Raw genomic sequence first — 16546 nt, 5'->3', positions numbered from 1 at the left:
AAATGGAATTAAGATACAGACCCAGATTAAAGGCCAAAGAAATTGTAACCTGGGTTATATTAACTGATAAGAAGATTGTGTCCAGGCTGGGGTTGTGGCTTAGCGGTAGAATGCTCGCTTAGAACATGCAAGGCCCTGGGTTCCATCATCAGCACCACATAAAAATACATAAATAAAATAAAGGTATTGTGTCCAACTAAAAAATAAATATTGAAAAAAAAGAAGATTGTGTCCAACACTAATGATGGGGATGAAACTTTGAAAAGAAAATAAATTTATGATCAAGGTCCTGGAGAGAGAAAACTTTGACTATACAAAAAAAAAAAAAAAAAAAAAAAAAAAAAAAAAAAAAAAAAAAAAANTTTAGTTGTCAGTGGACTTTTTTGTTGTGTGTGTGTGGTGTTGAGAATCAAACTCAGTGCCTTACACATGCTAGGCAAGCGCTCTACCACTGAGCTAAAACCCCAGCCTAAGTATTTCTATTTTTAAAGGGCCACATTATTCCAATTTCTATTCCTTATGAAAAGTTTTAATAACTAATAAGAGAACCATCCCCCATCATTCTTAACATTTTTGCTAGTCCCAATCATTGATCTACTAATATACTCTTTAAATACTTGTTATATGTCTATCTCAACACACATCCCCTCCCAAAATTCTCTGGAGAATGTTTTATTTATTTATTTATTTATTGTGCTGGGGATTGAACCCAGGTCCTTGTGCATGCAAGGCAAGCATTTTACCAACTGAGCTATATCCCCAGCCCCATCTTGAGAACATTAATGGAAACTTTTTTACATTTATTTTGAAAAATTGACTTCTTTACTATGCATTCCAAACATTACAGCCCTGTCAACAAAATTTAATGATAAATATTAATGTGAATTCTGCGTTCCTGATAATTCAGTTTTCTCTCTTTTTCTGAATCATTGTGCTATAAGTTTGTCTCTTTTAACAATCTTTTTAAAGCAAATTTGACTTGATTTTCTTTTTTCTATTTCCATTTTCTCTATTATTGACCATCACTGTTCTTTTTGTTGTTTCTTTTCTCTTCCTGCTTGACTTTAACATGTTCTTCATTTGTTTCTTAAAGTAGAAACTTAGATAATTGAAGTGTAGAAATCTTTTTCAATATACACTTTAATTTTAAAGATACTTATTTTTCTCTAACCTCTGCTTTAACTGCAGCCCACAAAGCTTGGTCTGTTATGTTTTCATTATCATTTGAATTTAAATATTTTCTAAGTCATCTTTTAATTTCTTTTTAACCAAAGGATTGTTTATATAAAAGTGTGTTCACTAATTTTTAATATTCCAGGGCTCTGTAGGCATCTCATAGAATTTATACTCTTCATGATAAGAGTGATCATAGAATATATTCTTCATGATTCTGATCTCTTGAAATTTCTTGAGGCAAATTTTGTTGCCCAGCAAATATTCTATTACATTGAATGTTCTAAATGCAAAGATCATCCTCCTCAACCACTACAATTGAGAAGGCAATATTTATCTGTCTTTATTAGCATAGAGCCCTCTAGTTCCTATTCTTTATTTTTCTTAATTTTCATTTTACAACCAAACTCAGAAAAATCTATCAGGTGATCCTACAATAAGGTCTTAATGTGTACAGAATATTTTCTGCATTCTAAATAAACATTTTACAAAATATAATACAGAACAAATTATGACTGGCTATTTCTAGTAGGAATTTTTCTCTTTAGTTTTTTTGTTTTTCAAAAAGTGACTCTTTGAATACTATATTCCATGGGGGAACTGCATCTGAGCATTTTTGAGTTACATATAATTTCATTTTTGTCACAAGTTTCTAATTAAGGTTCCCCAAAATAAAGTAGCTTAAAGTAGTTTGAGATTGTAATTAAGCCATAGGTTTTAAAATCACATTTCTATCAGGAAAGATTACTTGAGAATTATTTCCACACAAACTTTATTATTATGGTGGTAAGATTAATGTATTTTCACGGCAATCAATAAATGTCAAATTTTCCTTATTTTTACTTTTTCACACGTCCTGCCAATATGGAAAACAGTTCTATGGTAAGCAGAGTGCTTGCATAATGATTCTTGTATTTTATAAGAAGCAAACTGAGCATTTTCCTGCTTTACCTCAAGGCAAGTGAGTGGCTGGCTTTCTCTACAATTAGGAAAATATATATCTGAGAAAAAAACTACTCAATGGCAATAATACAAAAATAGTTACAGCACATAAACATGTTAGCTTTAACTGTGTTCTTAAAATATTAAATTATGGGGCTGGGGTTGTGGCTCAGTGGTAGAATGCTTGCCTAGCACGTGTGAGGCACTGGGTTCGATCCTCAGCACCACTTAAAAATAAATAAAGAAAATTAAGTTATAAAAAAATATTAAATTATATAGTTGAGATGGGTAGGGCAACTAATTGCACATTGGATGGCAGAAATCATTATAGCTCAGTTATCAATTAACAGCATATCTAAACATCTACCAGCAATGACATGCCTAAACAGAAACATTACCTGAGCCAATGCCATAGCCTTCATTCTATCTGGCAAAAATGATTGAGACATATATCTCTACAAGGCTATTCCAATTATGTGAACAATATGTATTTAAGCCCAGAAAAAACATTATGAGGCAGAAACAAGAGGAAACGATTTGCCATTCTGGCAGAAAATTTAAAGAAATAGCTGTTCTACTTCTCCTGTGGAACCCTCCCTTAGAGAATTCACTGTGTTCCTAATTTCCAATTCATTTCTCCAAATTACCCTCAAAGGAAATTAATGTCACTATTTTTATAGTGATGGGGAAAGAATTGACCAGATTAACTCATTCTTTAGAGTCCAGCAATCATTCCAGTGGGGATAACTGAAGGGGAAAAAGGAAGAGCAGTCATCCAGGTCACCAGACTTTGAAAAGTGTTAAATGGGACCCAAGGGAGAAGAAAAAGAATCTTACAAAGGCTATTCTGCATGAGTTCTCTCTCCCATGCCTACAGTCTCTGCTTTAATTCAGCCCCATTATTCCCAAATCCATTCTGAAGTCAAAGAAGACAGTTCAAAATCTAGAAAAATGGTTTAATGTATGTACAGTGCTTTGCCAGTATGTGTTTATGTAGAAGGGATAAAAAAAATTAAATTAGCCAGGCCCCCTTGTCTTTTGGATCAAGCACTCTCCTATCTATCTGCTGAGATCTTTATTCTGGTATCTATTAAGTGGGGGCAATAAGGAGTGTTGCATTCCTCTTTGTTCAGAAAACTTCCCTCTAAAATAATAACTGTTCAAAGGTTTTGTATGTAAATTTAATAATAATTTAAGCAAATCTTGCATATTTCATGGAACACAATAGATATCAATAGCCACTTCTTTTGTCTTGGCTGTTGGGGCTGCCAGTATTTCCATATAGACTCCCAATGGCTCTGCACCTGAACACTCACGCCATTATCATTACCAGTATCCAGAAAGGGGGGATGGGGAGATGCAAGCTTCTGTCCCTGTTTATAACTTTATTGCTCAAGGCCACTACTTTTCAGACCCCAGTGACTTCCATGACAACAAAAGCAAAACTCAGGGAAAGCAATCTGACCTACCCAAAGCTGCCACTCACCATCCCAAAACTTAGATAAGTTTGGCAGTGTGCTCCAGATGGTCCATGATTCAGAGAAGAGTGTAAACACAATGTTTGACTATCATTTTGCGCAGCATAATTCTAATAACTCATTCACCTGGTTGATGTCATCTGTGGTCATTGCATTTAAAATGACTCTTGTATCAGAACTCCACAATGTTTGTAGTTAGCAAAGAGCCCTCAGATGTACCTATGAGATCCACAGCTTGTCAGTGATAGGCTCAAACCTATGTATGATTCCACTGCAGAATGTCAGGAATTTCTTGTTTGGGGAACATTTATGATCGTTTGGGCTTTTGATTCTTTCCCATATGTTCTCTTATTTCAAGCTGAACATTTGTGATGAATGATAAGAATGAAAAATCCCCATTTAATGTCCTCATATCTGCCTTTTTATGCAGGTTTCCACTACCAAATAATAAACTGCATTCTTTGACAAGCAGGTGTTTGTTTTCATGATACTACAGAGAATGAGAAACTGATGAAATAAAAATTTTAAAAGCCCTGAGAAATAAGAGCAGATGTCAGTAAATGACCTTCAACATTGTTAATTCTAAACCAATTCTTATTCAAATTTTTCTTTCTTTACAAACTTCACCATCCAGGAAAATGACCTGTAAATTCCCAAGTCTCTCTGGGGAATCCTATTTTCATATCTTTTTATTGGCTCTTAGTATACTCAGGTTTTGTGACAGGTTATTTTCTTGTTTTAATTTTTTTATTAGAGCCTTGTGGCATAATGTGTTTTTAGCTGTTTATATGTTGCAAGATGTTCATTTGCAACATAATTGAACTCATATTTTTTTCTCTATCCCCCATGTGAAAGTTAGGCATTAAAATTTTGAATCTTAGACTACTTCCACTGATTGACTTACAAAGTGATATATGCAATTGTGATATATCAAAATATGGTGTGGTGCACCCTTGTAATATAGTGGCTAGGGAGGCTGAGACAGGAGGATCATGAGTTTAAAGCCAGCCTCAGCAAGAGAGGCGCTAAGCAACTCAGTGAGACCCTGTCTCTAAATAAAATACAAAATAGGGCTGGGGATGTGGCTTAGTGGTCAAGTGCCCTTGAGTTCAATCTCTGGTACCAAAAAAAAAATGGTGATAACTTGTATAAATATTGCATATGACAATTCCTATAGTGAATAATTATTCCTATAGTGAATAATTTTTTTCCAAATACTTTTATAGTTCAAGTACTGTGAGGAATTTCTCCCATCCTTAGTGAGGGACAAAAAAAAAAAAGGAAAAACAAAGTCACAAAGGAATTAATTTAAAAGGTGGGACGTGGAAAGCTGAGAGTGAATTTTGGATGCACAATTTACTGGCCTGTAGTTGGAGCAAGTTCCTACTCTTATCAAGCCTCAGTTAACTCATATGGATAATTACCTCATATGTAAGATATAAATGATAACACACAAGATCATGTTGAGAATCAAAATAATTCACATATGTGAAATTGTTTTAAATTTTAAAGCATCTTTCATGGGTAATTATTTTTATTGGCATCTTCAAAAATTGTATCCCAATGTTGAAGATCAAATAAAACATATTCAAAAAAACTTCTTCTGGAAGCTCTTGCTTGATATTTATAGAAACCATATGAAAGTTAACTTTGAAACATTCTCTCTACCAGTAATTTTGAGTATTTTAAGCATATGTGGATCTCTTTCTTTCATGTTTTGGCTCAGTAAGTTTGGGCTGAGGTCTAAGATTTAGTGTAACTCAACCTATAAACCAGTGTTTTAGTCAGCTTTTTCACTGCTGTGACCAAAAGATCTGAGAACAATTTTAGAGGAAAAAAAAAATTATTTGGCTCTTAGTTTCAGAGGTCTCTGTCCATAGATGGCCAACTCCATTGCCCTGGGCCAGGGGTGAGGGTAGCAGAGGAAAGTAGTTCAGGACATGACCAATGGAAAGCAGAGAGAGCATGCCTCTCATCAGGGACAAAATATAAACCCCAAAGGCATGCCCCCAGTTACCTACCTCCTCTAGCTATACCCTACCTCCCTGCAGTTAGCACCCATTAATCAAGTGGATTAATGCACTGATTGGGTTAAAGCTCTCATAACCCAAACATTTCACATCTAAACTTTCTTGTATTGTCTCACACATGAGCTTTACTGGGGACATTTCATATATAAACCACAACAACCAGGATCAGTGCCTGCTCTGGCATTCTTCAGGGCCATGAGACGAAGGGCTTGTACCAGAGTGAATCAAGACCCTGATTCTTTCATAAGAGAACCTTGCTAGCCAAAAAAAAAAAAAAAAAAAAAAAAAAAAAGCCAGGCGCAGTCCTTGTGGTAACTTGTTTCTTACTAGAACTTTTAAACAGGTTTATCAGTTAAGATCTTTAAATTGCAAGCAACAGAAACCTGTTCTGCCTAATTTAGCAGAAAAACAAAATAATTAAATTCAGGGGTCATTCCCAGAATCTCTCTGGATTTTGGGTTTTTGTTTTTGCAGTACTAAGGCTTAAACCTAAAGCCTTGCACATACATGCTAGATACATTATCTACCACTGAGCTAGACCCCCAGCCCTAGTCCCAATCTTTAAGAAAATATAAATCTGATTCAGGTGCACATTCCTGAAATCCCAGCTACTCAGGAGGCTAAGGCAGGAGGATTTATAAATTCAAACCCATCTGGACAATTCAGCAAGACCCTATCTCAAAAATAAAACCTCTGTAATCCCAGCAACTTGGGAGGCTGAGGGAGGAGGATCACAAATTCAAATCCAGCCTCAGCAATTTAGCAAGGCCCTGAGCAACTCAGCAAGACTCTGTCTCTAGGGCTGGGGTTGTGGCTCAGTGGTAGAATGCTTGCCTGGCATGTGTGAGGCACTGGGTTCAATTATCAGCACCACATATAAATAAATGAATAAAATAAAGGTCCATCAACATCTAAAAAAAATTTTAAAAAACACTCTGCCACTAATAAAAATATTTAAAAGGGCTTTGACGGGTGGTTAACCTTAAATACCCCTGGGTTCAATCCTTGATACAAAAAAAAAAAAAAGCCAGGCGCCAGCTCAGTGGCAGAGCACTTGCCTCACACATGTGAGGCACTGGGTTTGATCCTCAGCACCACATAAAAATAAATAAAACAAAATAAAAGTATTGTGTCCATTTACAACAACAAAAAATATATTTAAAAATTATTTTTAAAAATGTCTGGTGTGGCACACACCTGTAATCCTAGCTACTTGAAAGGTTGAGGCAAGAGGATCAAAAGATTCAGGCCAGCCTTGGCAACTTAAGGAGACCCCATCTCAGAATAAAAAATAAACAGGTCTGGGGATATAAAATCAATGGTAAAGTACCCCTGGGTTCAACCTCCAGTACTGCAATAATAATTACTATAATAATTAATAAATAATAAAAATTGAAAAAGTTTAGGGATTTAGCTCAGTGGCAGAACCACACTCATGTGTTCAAGCCCCAATACCACTAAATAAATAAAATCTAAGTCTGTTTAAATGCCCACTACCAGGACTAATGACCCCCACCCCCTAACAACCAAACACCACACTGCTAAATGGTCCAGTGAAAGATACTATTGCTGCCGTGGCCTCCACTACCAGAGAAAGGAGAAAGAATCCTTAGCTGACCTTTATTCTTGAATTTCAAATTAAAATTTAATATGAGTTCTTCTGTTGGTGGATCCTTGGTCAAGTGGCTATAGCCTTAACTTCAATAAAAACAAGGTGGAATGTGTGGAAGTAAGTATAAGAGGCAGGGAGGGTCAAATTATGCAGGATCTCTCCTATCGGTTGGTAAGTGCAGAACAGATACCACTAGTGATTGAAAGAAAAATACCCAAATATAAAAGCATTCAAATGCTTTAAGCATTAAAATGTACTAGTGTAAATCTTGAGACTTCACAGTTCATTATAGGGGCAGGCTATGTTTTAAAAGTATGAAGCTTTAAAGCCAATATTAAGAAAAACACTGCAAGGCACGGTGGCGCACACCTGAAATCCCAGCAGCTCAGGAGGCTAAAGCAGGAGGATCGAGAGTTCAAGGCCTGCTTCAGCAACTTAGCAAGGCCCTAAACAACTCAGCAAGACCTTGTCTCTAAATAAAATACAGAAAAGGGCTGGGGATGTGGCTCAGTGGTTAAGCACCCCTGGATTCAATCCCTGGAACCAAAAAAAAAAAAAAAACACAACTAAAATAAATAATACAAGCAGACTATGGATATGGCAAGTTAGCACTGGTGGTATATGAATGACAGGCCTGAGATGCATGGCTGCATTTAAAAGAGCTCCATGGGGCTGTCAGTGTAGCTGAGTCTAGCATGCTGAATCAATCCCCTGTGTTCAATTCCTGGCTCTGGAAAGAAAAAGTAAAGAAAGAACGTCAGCTAGCCATGGGAAGAATACAGATTAGCATTTTAGAAGTACCACTCTGGAGCTGTGTACCAATGGATTCCTTCGGTGGGTCCTATTGGTGAGTCCCAGGCCATGGAGGAGGACGCTGCTGCCACCACCCTCTACCAGCCAGCCAGCACCCCCACAGGACACCTGGGTCTATAGCAGCGGCTATTGAATATATTTGGAAGCTCTATGAATACATCAAAAACCACAATCAGTATCCTTTGGAAGAGTGTTATGCTGTCTTCATATCAAAAGAGAAGATGACACCTATCTGTAAACAGCAAGCAAGACCTGGAAATGGACCTGTGATCTGGGAAATTTAGAGTGATCCACGTAGAATCCTATCTGAAAAACTTTGCTTCTGATCAATCTCACATGAAAGGCTCCAGTGGGAACTAGAGAGAGCCTCCTCCACCATACCCTTGCATTGAAACTGGAAACTCCAAAATGAACTTGAATTATTTCATCAGCATGGATCCTGAAGTAGGATGGGGCTCTATCTACACACTTTCTGAATTTGTACATTGGTTTAGCAGCAACTACTGAATCTGACATAAGGATGTGGAACTATGAGAAATTCTAGGACATGGACAATCCATTCTTTCATTTGGTACAGCAAACATTAGAGTACAGTTGTCTTGGAGTTACATTTCTTTCTTGATTCAACTGAGTGAAAACATGAGTGAACACAAATATCAGTGAATTAAATAAGTCCTTTTGGGGGCTGAGGCTGTAGCTCAATGGTAGAACGTGTGCTTAGCATATGTGAGACCCTGGGTTCAATCCCCAGCACCACAAAAATATAAAATAAAATGCACTCTTTCTTTTCAATATGTCAAGTTGAAACTCAGTGCAGCACCTAATTGCTAGGCTATTCCTGTGGCTCATTTGCTAAAACACATGATGACTTATATGGGTAACAGCTCCTGTTAAGAAAGAGGTGTGGACTTGGAGCCAGTTCCGTTTGTCTGTTATGTATATTTCCTGTCTTTCAGGCTACACTGTAAATTTCTTGTAGGCAGGGCCATGCCTTATGGCTCTGTCAATCTCTGATGCCCATAAAAGATGCCCATAAAGGGGCTGGGGTTGTGGCTCAGCAGTCGAGTACTCGCCTAGCATATTCGAGGCCCTGGATTCAATCCTCAGCACCACATAAAAATAAATAAATAGAATAAAGGTATTGTGTCCAACTACAACTAAAAAATAAATATTAAAAAAAGGGCGACCATAAAATATTTCTAGACACAGCACTGCTGCCTGAGAAGGGATAATATTGTGAACTGAATCAGCAATAAGTATTAGTCTTTTTGGACTATGATATTGTTGAAGTATAAAAGGTTGATGTTTTCTTAGGCTGAGTGATATTTGGCCTATTTGTAAATGGTTTTAAATAAAATAGATTTAAAACTAGTTTTGTTTTGAAGATTTTATGTTGCTCTTGATGATCCAAAACACCTTAGAACGTCTTAATCATAGATGAGAATCACTGCTTTAAAACACAAGATGCCTTGGAAATGTGGCTTGTAAATTTCAAATAAAAGGTATTTAGCATTAATTGGGGGGGGGGGGAAATACCATTATGGTAGCACTGAAGAAGGTTAAAGTGAGGAATGAAAAAAGAGGACACGAGATACCATTTGAAAGTTATATTCAGGTGTGAAAAGAGGAACAAAACTTGAGCAGTATTGTGGAGAAGGAATCTAATCATTTAGGAGATAAGATGAGGTGATCAACTGATTTAAGAAGCAAAAGGGAAAGAAAATAATTGTGATGTTCTTTGAATTGACTTGAGTAACTAGATAATGGGTGACAGTGTGAAATAATGACAAGACGGCAGAAAAAGTAGATTTGAGAGAGAAGATAAAATGAACATTTTTTTAAACATGATGGGTTTAACATATCTGTAAAATTGAAGTGAGGCTACTTAAAACAAAGGTAGAGGAGTAAACTTGGCTTTCTAGAGGAAGGTCAAAGTTGTTGAGAGTAATTGGGGAGTGGATGAGATTGGTCACATTCATCAGAAAATGGCAGGAATAACACTGGGGACCTCAACATGAGGGTTAGGAAGAAGAACCCCCCACAATTCAATGAAGAAAGGAGGCCAAGAGAGAGTAGTATTAGCTATCAGAGGAGACTATTTAGGAACAAAGCAGTCATCTAGGTGATAAAAAATCCAATAAAATAAAGGCTGACAAATCTGAGCTTTCTCTAGGTAGTTTTGAGGCAGGAGAAAGGGTTAAAATGGACAGGCAGAAAACTTGGGTTCCTTCAAGGTCAGGTTTCTATTCAGCCAGGCTGAGAACACACACCAGGTCTCATCCAGGTCAGGCTGATTCCTATAGAAACAGAAAAAACTTATAGTGGACCCTCATCAAAACAAGGGAGCAGGGAAACATGATCAGACCAAAGAGCACATGAAGAGCTTGTGGACTCTGAGAGCCTTTCCCAGGGTTGGGTAGGAGGCTAGTTTCCTTAACCCTTAGATTCATATAAACACTTATATAATAGCTACTCTTCAGTATCCCTTTCTTGAGTCCTCTACCCTTTGGGAGTCTGCTTTCTATTACTCTAATAAATTCTGTTACTTTGCTCTCACCCTGTGTCCATTGATTTCATTCTTCCAAGTCATGAGACAAATTCCCTCCATGCTAACTTCAGAGGAATGGCAGGAAGGAAGCCAGGCTAACGCATCACTATCATGCAACTAAACCCGTGACTCCTAAAGTCCTCTACCAACTGTTGGAAGCAAATACAGATGCCTGAACTCACATATTGATCTGTCCCAAATGAACAGCTCTCTTACTTAAGATTTTTATATTTAAACAACTATCTCAGGTCCTCTTATCAGCAGTTCTTGTGGAAGCAAACTAGTTTCTTGGTTCTCAACTTGTCTCAACCAAAGAGATTCTTGTTCTATCTGTTAGAGTGCCAAGTAGATTAGGAAGAATAAGTGTCATTAGTCTAATTGAGAGGAACCAGAATAACCCACAAATGACTTTCTGGACACCAGGACTTGTAGCCTGGTCAGAAGCAAGCTCATTTGAACAGATTTCTCAGTGACTGTGGCTTCTTCAGTAGCACAGCTGAATCAAATTACCAGAATTAAAAAGATAGAGACTTACAGCCTTAATCTTGACTTACAGCTATCTTTACCCACAGACATTCATCTACTTCTAATGAGAAAAAGACAAACTGCTGTGGACATCAGAACTAACTAGAATCAGGAGCAGATGGACTGCCTCTGAGATTTTTTTATTTAACACATTTTTTTTTAGTTGTAGATGGACACAATACCTTTATCTTATTTATTTATTTTTATATGGTGCTGAGGATTGAACCCAATGCCTCATACGTGCCAGGCAAGCGCTCTACCACTGAGCTACAACCCCAGCCCTACCTCTGAGCTTTGCCAGAGCCATCTCTCTTCATTTCTGTCCAGCCCTCTTAATGTACTAAAATAAATGGTTACCTGTGAGAAACACCATGCCCTATTGAGTCCAGGGAAATGGAAAAACAAGTCCAGACACTAAGTCAAATAAATACATTCACCCAAGAAAACAGGAAGTTTACGTGACACCATAGCAACACAGAAGAGCAGCTAGTGACATCAGAGCAAAAGGCAAGAACAAAGGAATTAAGGAAATTTACCTTCTCTCTCTCCTTTTTTTTGGGTTTCCCCAGCCTGCTACTCATGCTTTGAAATTTGACCCATGCTAATTTGAAAGTACTAGAAGGATGGTAAGTTATTTTGGTACTGTTAAGGAGCAGAGCAATGAAACTACTCATGGTACTTTTCTCCAACATATTCCAGGAGATTAGCCAAAACCATGTGCTGGAAATCTGCTGAGTGCCACAATCTTATTAATATGCAATGAGATTCTATTTTGGACAGCTGGTGATACTGGCCTACCAATCAGCAGCTAGGTACAAATACAACTACAAAATTTGAAAAAAAAATATGAAAAGGAAGGCAAAATAAACTGAAGCTTTACTATTACTTTAGATTGGGAGTTTAAAGGGAAAAGAAAAAGTAGAGGGAATAGTATTTAAAGGAAAAGGGCCTCCCCCAGGTTGGAGTGGAAAATTACTAAGAGATGGACAGAAAAGAGGTCTATAAATGAAGGAAGCCGTTATCAGTGTGCCGCTTCTCTCTAAAGAGGCCTAACCTGTTTCTGGTAAGAGTCTCTTGAAGACAGGACCTAGAGATAACAGCAATTTGAGCAATGCCTGGCCCAGTTTGTTAGACGGGCTGCAGACATTTATCTGGTATATAAAAACAGTGATCACCAGAGATTGTTGTCTTCAGTGTAAAATGATTCTTTTGAAAAGGCAGAGTATATACAAGCTATTTTAAGAGACAGTATCTTCATTAATAAGCAGGAATAAAAACCTCCTCCCAAGCCAGGCACAGTGGCATATGCCTGTATCCCAATGACTCGGTAGGCTGAGGCAGGAGGACTGCAAGTTCGGAGCCAGCCTCAGCAACTCAGTGAGACTATCTCAAAATAAAAAACAAAAAGGGGCTAGGGATGTAACTCAGTGGTAAAACACACTGGACTCAATCCCCAACACCAAAACCAAACAAACAAAAAAACCTCCTCCCAGTAGCTACCTTGACACATAAAAGAAGACCAGAACTGGGGTGTAGCTCAGTGAAAGGGCACTTGCCTAGGGTCTTGAGTCCCTGGGTTGGATCCCTAGCACTGTAAAAAATAAAAAGACCAAATCTTAGCAGTTTATCTTTCACTTTGGTAGTGAACTTGGTGAGTTATTAAAATGACTAAGAAGGAGATACTACTGAAGAAGAAACTGCAATTATTGAACAGAGAAGAATTTTGAATATTCAATCTGAGTCGTCATATCCTTATAAAGGTGGAGGCATACACCTCAACTTTAGATGATTTCAGTAACTTCATTATTCCTGCAGGTTTTGGAAGGAGATGACTGATCCGTGTAATGGACTCATCAGCAGAGATTTTAGAGGAATTCTGTGATCCTATCTCCAGATCACCCTGCTGCCACATATTTGGAATTTGCAGTACTAGAAAAAAATATGTAATGGAGGAAATGACCTTGAGTATCAGCCAGAAATATTTGGGTTAGACATAAGGAGAACCTTCCTATCTATAAAGTTATGAAATTTGGTACCCTGTTACTAAAAGATGTCATTACTATACAAATTGCATTTATCTTTGGATCAGATTTACTTTTGTTTCTAAAAACTTGAAGTACTATCCTAATTACAAGACTGCAACTTTTAAGACTGGTTATCTGAGGGGCTTGTAAAAATGCTTATATCTGTCAGGCACGGTGGCACACACCTGTCATCCCACCTACTCAGGAGGCTGAAGCAGGAGGATTGCAAGTTTAAGGCCAGCCTGGGAAATTTAGCAAGACACTGTCTCAAAATAAAAAATGAAAAAAGGACTAGGGATGTAACTCAGTGGTAGAGCACCCCCTAGGTTCAATCCCCAGTATCACAGGGGAAAAAAAGATGAAAGCAAAAAGAAAAATGCACATATCTGGGTCCCACCTCAGACCCAATGAACCAGACTCTTCCATGGAGGAGTCTAGGAACCTATATTTTTAATGAGTAACCCAGGTGATCTTCTAATCAGGTAGGTTTGAAAAACACAGCTCTACACCCTGCTTACAGTAATGCAAAGCCATGAACCCTAGAGAGGAAATGAATTTGAAGAGAGGAAACTGTTGAGACTGATGACTCATAAGCATCTCAAGACTGAGTTTTGAAAGCTATAACTGTAGGGGAAAATGTTGAGTGCAGTTAAAGCTGAAGCAAGGCTGGGCATGGTGGTGCATGCCTGTAATCCCAGCGGCTCAGGAGTTGAGGCAGGAGGATTGCAAGTTCAAAGCCAGCCTCTGAAATTTAGCAAGGCCCTAAGCAACTTAATGAGACCCTGTTGCAAAATAAAAAATAAAAAGGAATGGGATGTAGCTCAGGTAAAGCTCCCTTGAGTTAAATCCCCAGGTCTAAAAAAAAAAAAAAACAACAACAAAAAAAAAGCTGGTGAAAGTGTTCTCAGCACCTGATGCATGCCATTAGCAGCTTGTCCCAGGCCCAGCCTCATTTCACCCCTGGACTTCCACATCAACTCTTTATTGCAACTTTCCCTAAAGACTCCCTGATAGATCTTAAACTGCAGATGTAATCCAAAGAACAGGAGATAAATGTGGCAGATTGTTCCCAAGTACATAGATGACACTGTAGGCTGTGGATATAAGAGAGAAGACTCCAAGCCCAACACAGTGGCACACACCTGAAATCCCAGCAACTCGGGAGGCTGAGGCAGGAGGATCACAAGTTCCAGGCCAGCCTCAGCAACTTAGCAAAAAAAAAAAAGCCCTATCTCAAAAAAATAAAAAGGGTTGGGATGTAGCTCAGTGGTAGAGCACCCCTGGGTTAAATCCCCAGTACCATTAAAAAAAAAAAAAAAATGAGAGAGAAGACTCCAAAGTGGTCCATTAACAGTCCTGTACAGACATAAAATCCAGCCACTTACCCAAAGCAGAGAGTCTTTTCAGCAAGCCAGCTTCTCTAACAGCAGCTGGACCATATTCCACTCCTTTTCTTTTCTGCAAATCACACAAATTACAGTTAGATGGAAGGAAAGATGGGGGCAAAACACACACACATAATTTAGTTCACAAAAAAATACAGAAATCTGCAATACTACACTTGGTTCCTAATAGACTCCTCTGAAAACCTGACACAGCATCTGTCCTTCCATCTATTACTTCCATCTATGAGGTCTGGTCATTTTATCTAACCTTTACACTGGGAAACAACTCCATTCCTTGGATTAAATCAACTTCCTCCTGCGAGAAGGGTCAGCAAAGTCCAAAACAAGGGAGGGGCTGAGACAGGTCAGGATCTGGGGGTTGGGTGTGTGTGGCTGTGGCTAGCTGGGGCCAGGGACCTGGCCACTAGTGAGCAAGCCCTCTACGACTGTAGGTTTCTTTCATTGAAGAGAAAACAAAACAGCCCCTCGGGTCCTCCCGCCCCGGGAGAGAACAGTGCCAATTTCTTTCCCGGTTAATGCTTTCTGGAAGAATGGATCCTCCTCGCACCTTCTCTCCGTCGATTTTCCACTGGGCATTGTGGCGGGTTTCGCCTTCCTCGGCCCCTCCAAGGAACTCTCTTCCTCCTTTCCTCCGTTCCATCACCCCAGGCTGGGGCTACCGTTCTCTCGCTCTTTCTGGGGACACCATCCATCCCCCCTTCGCTCCCTCTTCATCTCGGTCCGGCTAAATCCCACGTGTTCTCCCGGTGCCCAATCGCAGGAAACCGCCAGCTCTCGCCCTCACCGTTGCCCCAACCTCTCCTTGCCTCGCCTCCGGGCCCCCAGCACCCCACCGCCGCTTTCTCCAGGTTCTGGGAGCCGGGAAATCCTGCCCACAGTGTCGGTTCCCAGCTCTCACCTGTCCCTGAGAGAAAGGGGCTCCTATCACAGCCACAGAGTGGACGGACTTCTTCAGGACAGAATGCACTTGCATCCGAAGAAGACGCGAGAAACTGCCCCTCAAGGACATGATCAGCAGCGCCGGGATGCCAAGAGAGAAGTGTGTCGGTGCTGCTGGCAGCCTCGAGTGAGGGCCACCGACCGCCGCAGAGCTTACCTATAGGCGCCAGCCGGACCGCGCCGCCCCGTGACGTCACCGCCACCTAGGCCCCGCCCCGGCCACACCGCCCGCGCCCCCAACCAGCCCCCGGCACACCTTCCCTTAGGCCCCGCCCACTGCTCCTTTGGTTCTCGGGACACGCCTACGATGACATCATTCCACCCTGGAGCTGGCTGTCCCAACCAGGGACACGCCCCTGCTGCTGATGCCTAGAAGGCTGTATCAAGGGCCGGCCAATAAAAGCCCAGAGACAGACAGGTGTGTCTTCTCATGTGAAGTGGCCCGCCCTCCCCGAGTTCGTGAACTTGGTGGAATACACAAACTGACAGTCTCTACAACCTCTCTTTTCATGCAAATACACGCCCCTCCGTTGCTAACTCTACCAAGGGTTGGCTGGGCTGCGCCGTCCGGGGTCTGACTGGACCCCACACGATTGGCTACCCTAGACAAAGCCAGCATCCATCTGCTTTCTTCCATCTCGAAGCTCAAAGTCCTGGCATCACCCCACCTTTGGGCATCTAAGACTAGAAGATCAGATGTAGATTAAAGCTCTCTGACTCCGACATGTTAAGATTCACCTACCGTATGGCGAGGTTAGAATTTATCAAGCAATTACCTTCTAGATGTTTTCAATTTGTTGCGTGAATATCGGGAGCACTGGTTATTAAAAACCAAATAAACCAATGTATTCGAACTATTTCTAGAGTTGAGGGACGCTAAAGAGCTGAAAATACTGACTACTTAAAGTCTTAATAGCTAATAACAGTATTTTAATAATGACCAACCTAAATTCTAAGAACTTTAACCCTCCGACAATTCTACAAAGAAGGGACTCTCTCTCTCTCTCTCTCTCTCTCTCTATATATATATATATATATATATATATATATATATTT

The 16546-nt window shown here is 39.6% G+C and overlaps 1 protein-coding gene and 1 pseudogene across 2 annotated transcripts in view; one reads left to right on the top strand and one right to left on the bottom strand.

The window, feature by feature from the left end:
- Arg2 (arginase 2) overlaps positions 1–15680 on the bottom strand; it is a 46826-nt gene extending 31146 nt beyond the window's left edge. The window contains exons 1-2 of one of the 2 annotated variants that reach the window (XM_015490398.2): positions 15450–15680; positions 14531–14603 (exon numbers count right to left, since the gene is read on the bottom strand). In XM_015490398.2, the coding sequence (XP_015345884.1) occupies positions 14531–14603; positions 15450–15560 (184 nt within the window). In that variant the 5' untranslated portion in view covers positions 15561–15680. Of the gene's footprint in view, positions 1–14530; positions 14604–15098; positions 15423–15449 lie in introns of those variants that run through there. The other variant, XM_048798564.1, reaches the window with a different exon arrangement.
- On the top strand, positions 7383–9838 carry LOC125615185 (annotated as a pseudogene).
- Positions 15681–16546: the final 866 nt, after the last annotated feature.

The sequence above is a fragment of the Marmota marmota genome, unplaced genomic scaffold, assembly GCF_001458135.2.
Source record: "Marmota marmota marmota unplaced genomic scaffold, marMar, whole genome shotgun sequence".
In the NCBI taxonomy this organism is placed as follows: Eukaryota; Metazoa; Chordata; class Mammalia; order Rodentia; family Sciuridae; genus Marmota; species Marmota marmota.
Note: the sequence above shows the minus strand (reverse complement) of the source record. Positions and strands in the feature narration are given on the sequence as shown.